This window comes from Gigantopelta aegis, chromosome 15 (assembly GCF_016097555.1).
Source record: "Gigantopelta aegis isolate Gae_Host chromosome 15, Gae_host_genome, whole genome shotgun sequence".
Taxonomy (NCBI): domain Eukaryota; kingdom Metazoa; phylum Mollusca; class Gastropoda; order Neomphalida; family Peltospiridae; genus Gigantopelta; species Gigantopelta aegis.
The window spans coordinates 1,297,343-1,316,738 of record NC_054713.1 but is presented as its reverse complement, the minus strand read 5'-3'; the positions used below and the strand labels follow the sequence as shown (position 1 = coordinate 1,316,738).

Genomic DNA, 19,396 nt, shown 5'->3' with positions numbered 1-19,396 from the left:
AATTATGAACTAATTGCACCAACTCATCCTTCTCTTCACCTTCCGAATTCACCACACCTCCATTATTATACTTGCCACAGTACTAATAATAAAATTACAAAAACAAAACAATCCGTGGTGTTTATGTTACCCGAACAGGGCTAATAAATAGCCCACACATGGAACTTCACTTTCCACATTACCACCACACTGCACTCTCTCGTGTACCACTCCTGCACGAATCACCACACCTCCACAAGCTCAACTCTCAGCCACATCTTCATCCAGGCAAGCCATCTCTATAACTCTGGATACATCTCCACACAAGCAAGCCATCTCTACATCTCTCAGTAGACACTACTTCTGTACCATCTAGAACAGATACCTCTTACAGTGCTGTAACCAAGATACACTTAATTACTATGATGTAACACCTTATTATTCCATACACTTTATATACCAATCAACTTCATCTCTTTACTCAATGTCCACATTATACAAGTTATACTAAACATTCATTATCCACATCTTTATAAAATTAATATGTCATTACCATACTACTACACTTTAACATAATACAATTATGTTTTATAACCATCACAAAATAACAATACATACTAAATATCAAGTATTTATTTACTTACGGTTAAGCATTAACCCGAACTATAAACACCAAGTCTTTCACAAACTTCTGTCCAACTTGCACAAATCTTGTTCACTGTTCTCTCTCAAAAATAAATCACACTCCCCAAACAATAACTAAGTCATCTCTTTTATTCACACAGTCAGCTTTTCAGTTACCTTTCCACTCACTCCTGCTACAAGCTATAACAATACAAATTCCTACCTTGCCTAATTAATCCCATACCAAGAAACCTTTAGTTTCACGATCCAAGCTATGACTAATCTATTCCATTTCTCTCAACTGTACAACCTGTATTACCGTATAATTGATAATAAGTATTATACCATAACCTTCATATGTACAACTAAAAATACCACATGTGTACTAATAAACATAGTATAGTAAATCTACAAATAATTACTTTCAAATCACATTCTGCTCTGATTACCCTTGACTTGTGACATAATATAATATAGTTTTTAAAAAAGGTTTGATTGGGAGGCATGACTCCGTGCCTCCCACCTCTCCCTACGCCACTGATCAGCGCTTTCCCAAATCGCAAAACAAACCAAATCAAATCAAATCAGTTTATTCATAAGTACATAAACAGCACCCATAGCATGTCTTGTTTGGAAATGAGGGAGGTCTCCAAGCTTTAAACAATTTTAAAAAACAATTGTGTGGTGTATGGTTTAACGTTACAGGGGGAGGGAGGGCGTCTAATTTTGACACAAATATTTGAACGGCTCCTTGGGCCGTATCCATTTTCCTTCTTGGATTTGTGATATTTTATTATTAAAGTAAAAGATTAAAATGTGTTTGTATAACACCACCACTAGAGCACATTGATTTATTAATCATCGGCTACTGGATGTCAAACATTTGGTAATTGCGACATATAGTCTTAATGAGAAAACCCACTATATTTTTCCATTAGTAGCAAGGGATATTTCATACGCACCACCCATAGACAGGATAGCACATATCACGGCCAGTCGTGGTGCACTGGCTGGGAAGAAAAAAAGCCCAATGGACCCACCGACGGGGATCGACCCCAGACCGACCGCGTATAAAGCGAGAACTTTTCCACTGGTCTAAAATATGTATAATCAAATAATTTTAAAAGTTGATTTATGTGTATATATAGTACTTTGTATTCTGGGACTGAGCTGACGTTTAGAGGGAATTTCCTTGATGACGTCACCGAGAAATACCCCCATCATTTCTATCTCCATTTAAAAGAGTTCCCATTTTTCTTTACAACAAATATCGTAAATCATGACACACTAAGAGAACTTTACGATACCTTCAAAAATCTGTCGTATCTTAAATCTAGGACATTCGTATTTTGCTCTTAACATGCTACGATATGTCATAGTTAAGATGGCTTCGAAAATACGGGCCCTGATCGTTGACAGTGTGACTGGGGCTTAACGGTATTGAAAACACCAGTCTGAGTCTTGAACCGAAATAATTCCCTGATCCGTCCCTGATGCAGTCTCCAGTACCGCCCCTAGCCGGAGGGTAGGGGAAGATGCAGTATGAGCCGCCCGAGTTTGCTCCCTCCCCACCCTACTAAAAATGGACTTGTCTCATTTTGTTCAGTTTGATAAACAGAAAGTTGTGTCTTCCAAGAAAACTAAACACGTCACATACAAGGAAGTATTTTACGAACAGGTCAGACACTTTTTTCTGACAATAACACATTATCAGTTATCCAGTCTGTTATTTATTTTGTTTTGGGATTTCCACAAAGACACGGTCAGTTCGTAGCTGGGTAAAATCGAAGGTAGGTGACATTGAAGTTCTTGTTACATACAACTACAGGGTAGTGCGCCATCGGAAAGATGAGAAAACTAAGACGTCATGCAATGTGATTTCCTGCATTCTAAAACTCAGTGTGACAAATGCTGGACAATACAATACTTCTATTTCATATTTCTCTATGTACATAGTTATATGCATTCCTATTGCGCCATACGCTGAATAACGGTATTAAAAACAACAGTCATGTACCTCCCACCCCCTATTTAAAATGGACTTGTCTCACTTTGAACAATTTGATAAACAGAAAGTTGCATCTTCGAAGAAAACGAAACACGTCAGATACAAGGAAATATTTTACGAACGAGTCAGACATTTTATTGTGGGAGACACGAAGGTAGTTTTAACTTTTATTTGACAATAAGACATCATCTGTTATTTATTTTGTTTTGTTATGCCTATGACTGTTAACTCGCTGATTACACATATTAACACTTTATGTGACAGAACAGCACGGTGTACAAAACACAAATAGATACTCGAATATTATACCTGGCGATTATTGATTGTGGACATTTGTGGTAGAAACTAGGTCGTGTTTTAATCAGGACAGGGAAAGCGTGCGTTAGCTCTGTGTGGTTGGTGAAGGTATACAGGCCGGTATTAACGATATGTGAAGTGGGATGGGGCTAGTTCATTAAGATAAACGTCTCCGGCACGATATTTATTAGTGTGATGTTTATTGCTGTGCCGTAACGTTTATCCATGATTGGATCGAATTTTCCATTTGCAATCACGATTTAATCAAATCAGGCATATGTGCTTTATTTAAGAGCCTCAACACATACAACAACATATTTTAATAAATTTTAGACTAAAATATTAATTACAATACCTTTGGTAACCTTTCCAGGATTTGATGTTTGAAGATGACACATTTTCACATTTAAAAGTTATTTTTATCCTGGCACATCGAATATACGGAATGAAAATATGGCGGAACAACAATACAGCCAATAAAAAGAAATATTTCGGAACTGAATGGAACTGATTATTCATTTTGTTATTTTTGTTTCTATATATGTGCTTTGTGTGGGTTGCATTATATGCATTATTAATATGTATGCCAATTTTTTTGTTGTATTTTTTGTATTTTTTTATTTATTATTATTTGTTTATTATTATTTTATTTTTTTTGGGGGGGGGTTATTATTTTTTATTATTATTAAAAAAAAAAATGTATTGTCAGTACAGGTCATTACTTATTTTAAGGCTTTCATTTATTTACTTTTTTAAAACTTATTATTTCCTTTAGAATTTTTCTTAATATTATTATTACAGGCCATTGGTTACATGTGTTTCAAAGGTTTTTCTCTTATTCTTTTGTTTCTTAAAAAAAATCTGTGTTTTTATTATTATTGCAGGTCATTAGTTATTTTAAGGGTTTTATTTATTTATTTATTATTAATTTTTGCTCTTTTTTGTTTTAATTTTTTAAAAGTTATATTTACTGGTTATTAGAACTTATTTCAAGGGTTTTATTCAGTTTAAAAAAAATATTATAAATATTTCTTAATTAACCTGCACAACCCCCAACCTAAAAAATCTTTGATTATAATAGTGCATGTGTGTGTGTGTGTGTGTGCGTGTGTGTGCGTGCGTGCATCGTGTGTGTTTGTGTGTGTGAAGGAAACATTTATAAATGAAAAAAGCACGTTTTTATTTAGTTAATAATTAAATTAATTTATTATTATTATTATTATTATGAAATCAATAATTTATTTATTGATATATATTTATTATAATTACTAATATTATTCAGTAATTTATTATTATATTATTATTTATCAATTAAGTATTAATTAATTTTATATTATTTAGTTTTTATTATTAATATTATTAATTTATTATTTATTAATTTATTTTTTTAAAATATTAATTAATTAGTTTATTTATTATTATTTATTTTATATTATTATTATTGTTATTAAACGTGATATTCCAATAAATATCGTATATTGTGGAAGACACTCGTGAACCTGAGACGAATAATTGTAAAAATAATCCTATCCCGCCAACAGTTTTCAATCACATTTTTAATGTGCTTATAATGGCTGGCGGGAATATTCGAGATTTTCTTCGTAACTGAAAATTGGATTAATGAAGAATTACTATTTGGACAAACTGTCTATTTATGCGTAAAACGTAACTCGGGAAGTTTTCTTTATACAGTAAGTGTTTATATTTATTGGTACATGTCATATTTCGCCACGAAATAATTCCATGGTTGTATCGATTCCGCCAGAAATCTGGGCGGAAAACGCACGCTTGTTTTTGCTGTTAAGCTTGTAAACATCGGAGGTCCAATAAATGTCAAAATGTTAAAAAACGGACCGTAGATGTTTACCTTGGTGAACTAGGATGGGGCACGTACATTTTCGTTGTCAAGTGGGCGGATTTGTGACCCCCACCCCACCTCCGCCCCATGGGTTGTTACGGGTCTGGTATATACACAACATACAATATGATAACGAAAACGGGTATTATGTGGGTCGCGACGTGACATTGTGTACTTATTTATTCGCTCTATACTTCCAGGGCGGAATAACAGGTGGGGCACACTTGTGGGGAGGGCGGTAATCCCAGATAAAACACCTGGTGCTGAATTTACGAAGCCTGATTTTTATCTTAAACACTGACATTAACTACCTACCCACAGCAGTCCTCCCCCCCCCCCCCCCCACACACACACACCCCGCATCCGAGCCTGTACAAATTATATAATAATAATTATATTAACACACACACGCCGCATCCGAGCCTGTACAAATTATATAATAATAATTATATTAACACACACACATCGCATCCGAGCCTGTACAAATTATATAATAATAATTATATTAACACACACACACCGCATCCGAGCCTGTACAAATTTGTCACGGTACATGCTCTTAAATTTGTTTCGCCTGTGGCGATTTTAATTGTGTTAGAGGGCCGTGTGCAGTTTATTGCCCGTAGCCCAGGTGGACAACTTGTTACGTAAGACTTCTGCGCGACCACCCTCGATCTGGCGTTCCATTATGCACTTAGCGAGGTGTGGAGGCCATGTGGCGAGTAGTTACGTAATACCTCTGCGAGTGCGGTTTCAACGACCGTGATTTTGGCGACGATGGCGTCAGTAGTCTGACGATCAGAGAGAAATAATAGCGACTCTAGTAGAGATGAAATATGAGATGATACGTGAGGTGCCGCCTTGTTCCCCCAGGCCAATTCTGATTTTGGAATAAATAGCTAGGATTTAGAGATATCGAGGAGAACGAATTTAGGACGGCTCCTGGGAACGTTAGTCCGTTTGGACTTTGGTAAATATCATTTCTGCTCTGTGTATAACCTTGATGTGATTGATGTGACTTAAATATTTTAATACTGTATTATACCAATATTCTTTAGACAGTGTCTTCGGTCATCTGACGAAGTAAATCGTAGACTTATTGTTCTAACATTATATGAGTATTTGGTAATATAAAGCTTAGCCAGTCATCCTAGACGACCCTAGGTACACTGTAGGTTACTGTCTTTATTGTGATAAGTATTAATTCTGTGTCACAAGGTTACTGAATGAGTAGTTAGGGGTAATTAAAAATTAACCCGTTAGGAATAGAGCTGTAATTCCTTTATTAATTAAGTTCCCCAAGAAGCGTTTCTAAATTATCACACGTTACTGAACGAGTAGTAAGGGTTAATTATAAATTAACCAGTTAGGAATGGTGTTGTAATTCCTTTATTAATTAACTTCTCCTGGAAGCGTTTCTCAATTATCACACGTGTGGGTGTGGTGTAACGATGAAGTGATTCGCATATTGTGTAACTAGACACCTAGAGATTAACTAATTAAGTGATCAGTTCTGGGTTGTTATTATTGCTGTTATTAATTTACTACTACGGCTGTACATTTGTCAGCGTAGATTAATACAGATTCCAAAGTGTATTGTGTTTTTGTTGTGTTTTCTAGAGAACTAACGTGCTATATTATATATACTTTATATAAGATCGTATCTCTGATCATACCTAGAGACGAGCCATACTAGGTTTAACAGCCTGTTACAGAGAGATCTAATAGATATACAAGTAGGAGAGACATTTTGATAATCGTGTTTTATTCGGTTACGGGAATTATAGAATCCCCGTGACAGGAGTAGAAAATTGGGGCGCTCGTCCCGGATCTGAAACGGGACATGCATATTTAAAAAAGTATTGTTTGTAAATGGGGGCTTTATAAATTAATTTTACAAATTAACCAGAAGTAGCACGTTGTTCACTAGAAAATTAATTAATAATAAGTGCGTCATATCTAAACATGGATAAGAATTTGCTGGATAGGCCTACGCTCAATGTAGTGGAGATTAAGCGAGCACGTAAGGCCGAGTTAGTTGAAATCGCGGGTGAGCGAGAAATTGATTTAACATCAGCTAAAACCTTAGGTGATATAAAGACAATTATTATCCAGGAAGTTTTTGGTGATAGGCCTGTTATGGAAGACAGTGAGATTGTTCCAGAGATATTGATAAATGAGTTAAGTGTGGAACAACAATTAGCTTTTAAAAAGCTCGAGTACGAAAGAGAGGAACGTGCATTAGATAGAGAGAGAGAAGAAAGATATAGAGAGAGGGATAGAGAAGATAGAGAGAGGGATAGAGAAGATAGAGAGAGGGATAGAGAAGAGAGAGAGATAGATAGAGAGAGAGAGAGAGAAGAGAGAGATAGGGATAGAGAATTCCAGTTAGCAAAATTAAAAGTGGAACATGAGTTAAAGTTGAATACTGAAGAAGTCAGACGAGAAGCCGGAAATGGGTTTAACATGTCGGAGGCTTATAGATCAGTGCCGGTATTTGATGACCAGGAGATAGATATGTTCTTTCAACTTTTTGAACGGGCCGCTAAGCAGCTAAATTGGCCGCAGTCTAAGTGGACATTGTTAGCCGTGTCTAAGTTTAAGGGGAAGGCTAGTATAGCTTATAATTCAATGAGTGATGAGCGAGCAAGTCAGTACGACTTAGTTAAGGCTGCAGTGTTGAGGGCTTATGAATTACGACCTGAGGATTATCGTTTACGGTATAGCGAGTTGAGAAAAACGCAGGGTCAGTCTTATAGTGAGTTTGTGGCTAAGAAGGCAGGGATGTTTGATAAATGGGTTGTTTCTCATCAGGTACAGTCATATACCGAGTTACGGGAGTTGTTGATCTTACAGGACATTAAAAATGGATTACCAGTTAGCTTACGTATTCATTTAGAGGATCGTGATGTCAAAAAGATAGAGGAGGCAGGTATAGTGGCAGATGATTACGTGTTAATACACAAAGCTCAGGCAGTACCGGGTAGCTCTTTACAACAGGGTGATAAGAAGAAATTTCAGCCAGGTTTTTCCCGGGAAAGTAACTATCGGGGAGAGTCATCTAGTTGGTCAGCTAGTCAGGCAAGGAATGTACCTGGTGGGCAAAGTAAGGATAGGCCTGCATTATCAGCCAATGCACGAACTTTTCGTCCACATTGCAGTTACTGTAAAAAGGATAACCATCTTATCGGGGATTGTTTTAAAAGGAAACGCGATAATGCGCAAGTGGTCGGTTTAGTGAGGTCAGCTCCGTTAGCGAGAGAGTTAATGGTTAGTCCCATGGCAGAGAAAGTAAACCCGTATGTGTCCTCTGGTATGGTTTGTGATGTGAAACAAGAGTTGTGTCCTAAGGCAATATCAGTCTATAGAGATACCGGGTGTAGTCAGAGTCTGATAACGCAAGAGTGTTTAGCTGGTATTGAAAATTCAGACATAGGACGTAGTTTGGTTTTAACCTCGGTTACTGGAGAAAATATGGTTGTCCGGTTACATAAGGTTTTCTTGTGTTCGAAGTTTGTGACGGGACCAGTCGTTATGGGTGTTGTGAAGGACTTGCCTGTTGAAAACATAGGAGTTTTGTTGGGAAATGATTTGACTAGTCAGTGTTGTCGGCCGAAATGTGACCAACTGTTAATTAAAGACAGCACGTTAACAATCGAAGAGTGTGAGGTTGATGAGATTAAATATCCTGCGTGTGTAATGACTAGGGATATGACCAGTAGGTTATTACGGGATCTAGAGGATATTTGTGATTTGTCTGATACGTGTGTGAGCCATGAAAGTGGAGTGGATGAGGTTGTCAGTAAAATGGTAGATAAGTCAACTGACAAAGTAAATGTGGTAGAACATGTTGATCTCCCGCAGAGGGGAATTGAACCAGTTGTGTTTGATAGAGGGGACTTACCTTGTATTAGACAAGAGTTAGTACTAGAGAAGGGGGCTGATCCAATTTTGTTGGCAGCTCGCACTACCTTGTTAACTGTGGACAAGGGAGCATTAATAAATAAGAGAGTTAGAAATCGGAGGTTGCCGGCGACCGAACTAGCTAGGACGCAACTGAGCCATGCTCAGAACAAAATAAAATCAGAGTTTGATAGGAAGGCTAGGAAGCAACTGAGCCATGCTCAGAACAAAATAAAATCAGTTTGATAGGAAGACTAGGAGTCGGGAATTTAAACCAGGGGATAAGGTGCTGCTGTACCTTCCCATTAAACGGGGTTCTGTGCAGAACAGGTATTTCGGGCCCTATGTTGTGCACAAACGAGTTAATGAGACAGGGTATGTGATAAACACTCGTGATAGGGTTAGGAAACGTAGGTATTGTCACATCAATTTGCTAAAAGGTTATTTTGACAGACTGCCGATAGTTCCAGAGAGACCGGTCCAAATTGAGAGACACTCAATTTCCTGTGATGACGTCAAGACTGCGGAGATCAAGTTGGCCAACGGCCAGATTCTAGCAGACTTGAACCCCCAGCGAGCAAAGTTGACTACGTTGAAACAAGACAATGTTTCCATTTGTCAGAACCTTCCAACGGTTACCAATACCTTAAGCCAAGATGTGCGCTTGGAACCCAACGCTACACATATTCGACAGCATGCCTATCGGAGAAAACCTGGAAAACGTGCGACGCTGAAAAGGAAGAACACGAAGTTCCATTGGTCAGGTGAATGCGAGAAGTCATTCAACCGTCTCAAGCAGAGGCGCTACTCGTCTCCCGTGATGGCAGCACCAGACTACCGAGTGCCTTTCAAGCCAGTGGATGCCAGTGACGTGGGTGCTGGAGCTGTGCGGTTCCAAGAAGACGAAGACGGACTGGACCATCCTAATGAAAGCCTCCAACCAGAGAGTTGAGATGGAGTCTTCTTCTGCAAGAATACCCAATTACCATTGGACATATCAAGGGCACATCCAATGTAATCGCTGATGCCCTGTCCCGAAGTTGAACGTTATGATAATGTGGTGACATTCTTTATTTCTGTTTTGTTTATATATATTTTTGTATACCAGGGACTCAGAGACTCAGTGTGATTACTGGTAGTCACCTTATTATTACATGTGTTATAAATGCCCGTATGCGTCGGTTAACGCACCCTTTTGTTTTAATGTAGTATATTTCCCTATTCCTAGAGTAGACGAAATATCCTTTTTGAGGTAGGGGTGTGTCACGGTACATGCTCTTAAATTTGTTTCGCCTGTGGCGATTTTAATTGTGTTAGAGGGCCGTGTGCAGTTTATTGCCCCTAGCCCAGGTGGACAACTTGTTACGTAAGACTTCTGCGCGACCATCCTCGATCTGGCGTCATGCAATGTGATTTTCTACATTCTAAAATTCACCGTGACAAATGCTGGAGAATACAATACTTCTATTTCATATTTCTCTATGTACATAGTTATATGCATTCCTGTTGCGTTATACGCTGAATAACGGTGTTAAAAACACCAGTCATGTACACCTCCCACCCCTACTTAAAATGGACTTGTCTCACTGTGATCAATTTCATAAACAGTAAGTTGCATCTACTAAGAAAACTAAACACGTCACATACAAGGAAGTATTTCACGAACAGGTCAGACATTTTGTTGTGGTAGACACGAAGGTAGTTGTGACTTAGATTTGACAATAACACATTATCAGTTGTCCAGTCTGTTATTTCTTTTGTTTTGCTATGTCTATGGTAACTGTTAAACTCGCTGATTATACATATTAACACTTTATGTGACGGAACACCACGGTGTACAAAACACAAATAGATACTCGAATATTACACCTGGCGATTATTGATTGTGGACATTTGTGGTAGAAACTAGGTCGTGTTTTAGCTGTGCGTGTGTGTAGTTTGTGAAGGTATACAGGCCGGTATGAACTATATGTGAAGTGGGATGGGGCACGTACGTTTTCGTTGTCAAGTTGGCGGACTTGAATATTACACCTGGCGATTATTCAATATTGATTGTGGAATTTGTGGTAGAAACTAGGTCGTGTTTTAATCAGGACAGGGAAAACGTGTGTGACTAGCGTTGTGTGTTTTTGTGTGTGCATCTGCCCAACAGCCCCCCCCCCCCCCCCATGCCCGCCTATCCCCACCCCCTCGGTTGTTAACAGCCAGGTATTGGCACTGTATATAATACAGCCCTATAACGATGTGGGTCAAGTTCATTCATTTCAACTTCATCTCGTGCTTATATCCAATTAAGCTTCAAGCACGCAGTCCTGGGCACACATCTCAGCTATCTGGGCTGTCTGTCCAGGACAGTCACGAGTGGGTTAGTTGTTAGTGGTTAGTGAGAGAGAAGAGCTATCTGGGCTGTCTGTCCAGGACAGTCTCGAGTGGGTTAGTGGTTAGTGAGAGAGAAGAGCTATCTAGGCTGTCTGTCCAGGACAGTCACGAGTGGGTTAGTTGGTTAGTGGTTAGTGAGAGAGAAGAGCTATCTGGGCTGTCTGTCCAGGACAGTCTCGAGTGGGTTAGTGGTTAGTGAGAGAGAAGAGCTATCTGGGCTGGCTGTCCAGGACAGTCTCGAGTGGGTTAGTTGTTAGTGGTTAGTGAGAGAGAAGAGCTATCTGGGCTGTCTGTCCAGGACAGTCACGAGTGGGTTAGTTGGTTAGTGGTTAGTGAGAGAGAAGAGCTATCTGGGCTGTCTGTCCAGGACAGTCTCGAGTGGGTTAGTGGTTAGTGAGAGAGAAGAGCTATCTGGGCTGTCTGTCCAGGACAGTCACGAGTGGGTTAGTTGGTTAGTGGTTAGTGAGAGAGAAGAGCTCTGGGCTGTCTGTCCAGGACAGTCTCGAGTGGGTTAGTGGTTAGTGAGAGAGAAGAGCTATCTGGGCTGTCTGTCCAGGACAGTCACGGGTGGGTTAGTTGGTTAGTGGTTAGTGAGAGAGAAGAGCTATCTGGGCTGTCTGTCCAGGACAGTCACGAGTGGGTTAGTTGGTTAGTGGTTAGTGAGAGAGAAGAGCTATCTGGGCTGTCTGTCCAGGACAGTCACGAGTGGGTTAGTTGTTAGTTGTTAGTGAGAGAGAAGAGCTATCTGGGCTGTCTGTCCAGGACAGTCACGAGTGGGTTAGTGGTTAGTGAGAGAGAAGAGCTATCTGGGCTGTCTGTCCAGGACAGTCACGAGTGGGTTAGTTGTTAGTGGTTAGTGAGAGAGAAGAGCTATCTGGGCTGTCTGTCCAGGACAGTCACGAGTGGGTTAGTTGGTTAGTGGTTAGTGAGAGAGAAGAGCTATCTGGGCTGTCTGTCCAGGACAGTCTCGAGTGGGTTAGTGGTTAGTGAGAGAGAAGAGCTATCTGGGCTGTCTGTCCAGGACAGTCACGAGTGGGTTAGTTGGTTAGTGGTTAGTGAGAGAGAAGAGCTCTGGGCTGTCTGTCCAGGACAGTCTCGAGTGGGTTAGTGGTTAGTGAGAGAGAAGAGCTATCTGGGCTGTCTGTCCAGGACAGTCACGGGTGGGTTAGTTGGTTAGTGGTTAGTGAGAGAGAAGAGCTATCTGGGCTGTCTGTCCAGGACAGTCACGAGTGGGTTAGTTGGTTAGTGGTTAGTGAGAGAGAAGAGCTATCTGGGCTGTCTGTCCAGGACAGTCACGAGTGGGTTAGTTGTTAGTTGTTAGTGAGAGAGAAGAGCTATCTGGGCTGTCTGTCCAGGACAGTCACGAGTGGGTTAGTGGTTAGTGAGAGAGAAGAGCTATCTGGGCTGTCTGTCCAGGACAGTCACGAGTGGGTTAGTTGTTAGTGGTTAGTGAGAGAGAAGAGCTATCTGGGCTGTCTGTCCAGGACAGTCACGAGTGGGTTAGTTGGTTAGTGGTTAGTGAGAGAGAAGAGCTATCTGGGCTGTCTGTCCAGGACAGTCACGAGTGGGTTAGTTGGTTAGTGGTTAGTGAGAGAGAAGAGCTATCTGGGCTGTCTGCCCAGGACAGTCTCGAGTGGGTTAGTGGTTAGTGAGAGAGAAGAGCTATCTGGGCTGTCTGTCCAGGACAGTCACGAGTGGGTTAGTTGTTAGTGAGAGAGAAGAGCTATCTGGGCTGTCTGTCCAGGACAGTCACGAGTGGGTTAGTTGTTAGTGAGAGAGAAGAGCTATCTGGGCTGTCTGTCCAGGACAGTCACGGGTGGGTTAGTTGGTTAGTGGTTAGTGAGAGAGAAGAGCTATCTGGGCTGTCTGTCCAGGACAGTCTCGAGTGGGTTAGTTGTTAGTGAGAGAGAAGAGCTATCTGGGCTGTCTGTCCAGGACAGTCACGAGTGGGTTAGTTGTTAGTTGTTAGTGAGAGAGAAGAGCTATCTGGGCTGTCTGTCCAGGACAGTCACGAGTGGGTTAGTTGTTAGTGAGAGAGAAGAGCTATCTGGGCTGTCTGTCCAGGACAGTCTCGAGTGGGTTAGTTGTTAGTGAGAGAGAAGAGCTATCTGGGCTGGCTGTCCAGGACAGTCACGAGTGGGTTAGTTGTTAGTGGTTAGTGAGAGAGAAGAGCTATCTGGGCTGTCTGTCCAGGACAGTCTCGAGTGGGTTAGTTGTTAGTGAGAGAGAAGAGCTATCTGGGCTGTCTGTCCAGGACAGTCTCGAGTGGGTTAGTTGTTAGTGAGAGAGAAGAGCTATCTGGGCTGTCTGTCCAGGACAGTCACGAGTGGGTTAGTTGGTTAGTGGTTAGTGAGAGAGAAGAGCTATCTGGGCTGTCTGTCCAGGACAGTCACGAGTGGGTTAGTTGTTTGTGGTTAGTGAGAGAGAAGAGCTATCTGGGCTGTCTGTCCAGGACAGTCACGAGTGGGTTAGTTGTTAGTGGTTAGTGAGAGAGAAGAGCTATCTGGGCTGTCTGTCCAGGACAGTCACGAGTGGGTTAGTTGTTAGTGGTTAGTGAGAGAGAAGAGGCTGCAGTGGCCTTACACCTACACAATGAGCCCTTAAGAATTTTCTCTGGGTTGGAGCCGGTACCGGGCTGCGAACCCTGTACCTACCAGCCTGTAGTCCGATGGCTTAACCACTGCACCATCGAGCCGGTTGTGGGTCACGATGTGAGTGTGTATTTATTAGTCCCCTGCCGTTCCAACCGGAGGGGATTATAGGTTACATCTCCGTCCATCTGTCCGTCTGTCCCAGATACAATTTATTATATATATATATTTTTAGAAGGCTTTTTGTGTGTATAGCTTTATCATGTAGCATTACAAACCAAGTTTGACTTGGCCCTTGAACCTTTTTCCAATCTTTTGCATTTCCTGGAGATAACAAAATGAAATTGTGTATATAGCTATTATCATTCGTATATAACTTTCATGGTGATTTCCCCACTTTGCAGAGTTATGGCACTTGAATTTAGAAGATACAAACAATTGTTGGCGACAAGTATAGCTTTAGCAGTACTCTCAAAATGCTTGTTTATTCGTGGGTCTATACTTCTAGGACGGAATAACAGGGGGGGGGGGGGGGTACTTGTGATGAGGGCGGTAACCCCAGGTAAATATTTGGGGCCGAATTTACCGTATTTTACAGCTTACAAGCTGGCATATATAAAATATATTTTGTATTCGGGTGTGGGTAATATTTGGTTTGCTTCCACTAAGTTTTCAAGCATGCTTTTCGTGGACTCAAATTTTGTAAACCACCCTAGGAGTCAGTGAACTGACTGGGGTTTTTTAGAAAATTTTCAAACATTAATTTTAAATGGTTTTCAGTATTTAAATTTTAAATCTAGCTTGCGGGAAGGAAATGAACTACGTGGAATATTTCTTATATACATGTAGATATCATATGATGGAGAAATGTATTCAGGCAGTTTATTATTTTGTCCGTTAGATTGGAGATCTCAAAATGAAACAATTGTGATTTAAATAATTATTCAATTTGTATATATAAGATCCACATTCAACGTCCTGACAAAAACAACCACAAACAATTAAAATGAACACACACACACACACACACACACACACACACACACACATATACATACACATTACACATACACACACACAAACACACAGAACAGAACATGACTTTATTTACTCTCAGGCCGTAGACCACGGCATATGAGGTACATAATACAATTATACATATATTTTGACAAGATGGCAAACGTATAAGTATTTCATATAAATAAATAAACAAATACATATATTTATATATACATACATACATACATACATAAAATACATATCCATATAGCTATTTCAGCCGGGGGACTTAAATGTATTCATAATAAATTTACAGAAAATTGACAATTTACGAAGGACACCGGTTTTCTTGCTGTTGAAGATGTTATAAAATTTATATGTATTAGGTTTTGATTGACAGTATTGTGGTAAGTAAATAGTGCTGGGTTCTTTAAAAATGGGCATTTAAGTATATAATGGAACTCGTCTCGTTACTGTTGCAGAGGGGACACATTCTATCATGTAGTGGTATTCGTGTCCATCTACCTGTTTCAATGGGGAGATTATGGTTTGAAAGTCTAATAGTGGACAGCAATGTTTTTTTTCTCAAGTGATGTTAAATATGTCTCAAATATAACATAATATTTTAAGTTTGTAATTTGAAGCTTTTCCGGAATTATCGATATGACTGTACCATGTTTGTAGGAATTGATCTTTAAGTCTTAAAGAAAGAAATTCTTTAAAAAGTGTACCACTTGCAATTCTATTACATTGTGACATCCATATATATGTACACACAAACGGACAGACGGACACGCACACACACACACACACACACACACACACACACACACACACACAGACACACACACACACACACACACTCGACATATTTGAAATGTTGTAAGGAAATAAAAATGTATATTTTCAGAGACAACATGGCCACAAAGAAATCACCTCGCCAGACTAAGTCGGGTTTCGTAGATAGCTGGCAGAGAGGGAAGTCTGTCATCGAATGCCTGAAACATTCACTTCTACAAAAGATACACGTTGACGTCACTTTCAGCGTGGGGCAGACACGAAAGAGCGTGAAGGCGCACAAACTCATACTGAGTCTGCGCAGCTGCGTGTTTGACGCAATGCTGCAAGGACCAATGGCTAACCAAGATAACATCGCCATACCCGATGTGGAAGCTGAGATATTTGAAGAGTTTCTAAAGTAAGTAAAATGTTGATTTATATAACATCAACTATATTGATAGTACAAGAAATACTAATAAAAAATGTCTTGACTTATGGGTGGTACGTGAACGTTCAGAGCAAGCAATTCTTCCGTCCATGACAGAAAAATCTACCTGTTCAGAAATTAATGATTGGTCGTGTTACTGTATGACGTCACTTCTCTGTCAGCCACAGATTATCGGATGGACGAGGTGGGGATGGGTGTGTGTGTGCGGGTGTGTGTGTGTCCAGAAAAAAACAACTACTAAAAGTACTACTACTACCACCACCAACACTATTACTACCACCACCACAACTACCACTACCACCACCACCACCACCATCACCACCACCACTACTACAACTACCACCACTACTACTACCACAACTACTAATACTACTATCACCATCATCACCACCACTACTACAACTACCACTGCTACTATTATCACCACTGCTACCACAACAACTACAACTACTTCTACCACACCACCACTACTACTACTACCAACACTACTACCACTACCACTACTACTACTATTACGACCACCAGTACTACTACAACTACTACTACTACCTTCAGCACCACTACTACAACTACCATTACTACTATTACCGCTACCACTATCACTACTACAACCACTATTACTACCAATGGCACCACTACTACTACTACCACTATCACGACTACTACTACTACTACCAATACCACCACTACTACTACCACCACAACTACTACTACTACCTTCACTACCACCACTACTACAACTAGAACCACTACTATTATGACTTAAAAGTTAAAAGTTACTACTATTACTACTACTACTATCACTACTTCTGCCACTACTATGACTATTACTACTACCACTACAACTACCACTATTACTACTACTACTACTACTGCAACTACCACTACAACTACTATTACTACTACTACAACTACCACTACTAGTATTACCACTACCACCACTACTACTACTACCACTACTACTACTACTGCTACTATCCACTACTACTGCCACTACTACGACTATTATACTACCACTACGACTACTAATACTAATACTAATACTAATACTACAACTGCAACTGCAACTGCCACTGCCACTGCCACTAGTACGACTGTTACTACTACCACTACAACTACCACTACTACTGCAACTACCCCTACTACTACTACCACCACTACTACTACTACTACTACTACTACTACTACTACTACCACTACTACTACCACTACTACTACCACTACCACCACCACTGCCACTAACACCACTACTACTACTACTACTACTACCACTACTACTACCACTACCACTACCACTACTACTATGTTAGTCGGCATCATCTTAGTACTAGTATTTTAATAGTTGTTCAATGTTCTATTGATTGTGTATTTTAGTGTTAAATGTTGTCGAAAAATCCAGTGTTTTTTATTGTAAAATACGGTTTTGTTTGGAAGAAAAAAATATTCTGTTATTGTTATGTAATGTCAAATGTTAGGTTATTGTTATGTTATGTCAAATGTTACGCTGTTTTCAGTATCATTTTTAAATTCAATCCATTTTACTGTAAAATAAACTAAAAACAAAAAGATAACTGTGTATACTATATACATCTTCCACTCTATTCTTAATGGTTACTAAATAGACACAAGTCAGTTATTAAGGAAATTATATTATGTTTTGTTTTTTAATTAACAGCTATCTGTATACAGATGACGTCATGATCAGTGGCGACAATGTAATCGGCTTGCTGTATGTATCCAAGAAGTATGACGTCAGTACCCTGGAGCAGCTGTGTCTGACGTATTTGTCGTCATCGATGACGTCAGACAACGCTTGCTCCGTAATGGAGCAAGCCCATCTTTATGACGAAATTCAGCTGATGGAGAAAGCCTACAGTTATATTTTATCAAATGGTGATGCCGCTCTGAAGTCAGCTGGAGTTACCTCTCTTTGCCACGGATGCTTGGTTAAGATCGTAAAAGCGGACAAACTGAAGGTAGATGAAAAATCCGTCTTTGAAGCTGCTGTGGTCTGGAGTGAGAGCGCGTGCAGGAAACAAAACACACATTTGAGTCCGGAAACCAGACGAGAAGTACTTGGAGAAGTCATAACGGACGTGCGCTATCCATTACTGGAACAGAAATATTTCGTAAAGAACGTCGTACCTACTGAATTACTGACAGATTCTGAAGAAAAAAAGATTTTAATGTATTGGGTGTGTCCAGATGTACATGTTTCCCCGTTTAATGCCAACAAGCGGACTGGTGTGATACAGAGAGAACAGACAACCACAGAGATTCACACACAACCTCTAACAATACAAAGATTATATGAGTGCGGGTGGACCTGGTCGTGTCAAGGTTGTTATGACGACGCAATCATGTTCTGTGTAAACCAAAACGCGTCACTGCGAGGATTTCAGCTGTATGATGCCTGGAACGATCCTACTCCAAACTATGACGTCACAGCCTTCCTAACCAACGCGACAACAGATGAACTAATCGAAGGGTCATCAGTAACAAAGACACTCGTAGCTGTGACGTCAGAATATTATAACGTAGAGTTTGCTCGTCCCATACAGCTGATCAAAGATGAGAAATACAATCTGGTTGTTAACATTAAGGGACCTGACCCATGCTGTGGGATGTCACGCGGATCTACAGTACAACACGGCTCCTTTGTGTGCTCGTTTTTTAACCCACACAAATCTAAACACAGTCAGAGAGAACTCAGCGATACAGATGTTAAACAAGGACAAATTCCAGGTTTATTATTTCTGATATGAAAACCCGAGATTACTCTCGTCATAATATTTACACCAGCTACATTTTTAAGAAATGTTCATTTTGTTTGTATCACAAATTCTAGCATGTCACGTGAGAAAGTTATACTTGATGTGACATATATAACAATGTTTGGTTTTCACACTAAATGATCAGATGATGTGACTGTTCAAAATACAATATTAATCAGTTTGTGACAAAGCATCTTCATTACACACCTGTTGGTTTGTTATTTTTGATAGCACATACTGTTAACACTTTTTTCTGAATCACTTTAAGGGTGAGGTGTGTTAGTATTTATATCCGTGGCATTTATGTCGATTAATACGCTGCAGGTAGGAGTTTAGCCACATATGTTACTATTGTCGTCTATGACATTTAATTTGGTAGTATACACATGTGATTACATTTTAAAGACACAGGACTGGCTGCTACTAGGTGAAATCGATCACTCTGTGAAGAACACGTTGACCTGATATTGACATGTCTGTGACGCATACATTAACTACAAGCGCTAGGGTTATAAATAGATTTTAGTTGGAATAGTGTGTTATACATTAGATACATTTCAAACCTTTCTATGAGGATATGTAACAAAAAAAATACTAATATTACTGTACCATTCATGTATTCTCCATTAAAAATGTGTGTACTAGTTTTACACTACCCCCTTCCCCCCCCCCCACCCCCACCCCCGTGTTATATACGTTTTAAAACAACTCATTGTAAGATAAAAGTATCCAACGGCCACTCATGTAGTATTCTAT

The 19,396-nt window shown here is 39.9% G+C and overlaps 1 protein-coding gene across 3 annotated transcripts in view; it reads left to right on the top strand.

Moving 5' to 3' along the window:
* The window catches only part of LOC121390787 (BTB/POZ domain-containing protein 2-like), a 68,133-nt gene extending 49,287 nt beyond the window's left edge, over positions 1 to 18,846 (top strand). The window contains exons 1-3 of one of the 3 annotated variants that reach the window (XM_041522713.1): positions 2,275 to 2,393; positions 15,549 to 15,836; positions 17,542 to 18,846. In XM_041522713.1, coding sequence (XP_041378647.1) covers positions 15,556 to 15,836; positions 17,542 to 18,631 — 1,371 coding nt within the window. In that variant the 5' untranslated portion in view covers positions 2,275 to 2,393; positions 15,549 to 15,555 and the 3' untranslated portion in view covers positions 18,632 to 18,846. Of the gene's footprint in view, positions 1 to 2,274; positions 2,394 to 10,324; positions 10,368 to 15,548; positions 15,837 to 17,541 lie in introns of those variants that run through there. The other 2 variants (XM_041522712.1, XM_041522715.1) reach the window with 2 other exon arrangements.
* Positions 18,847 to 19,396: the final 550 nt, after the last annotated feature.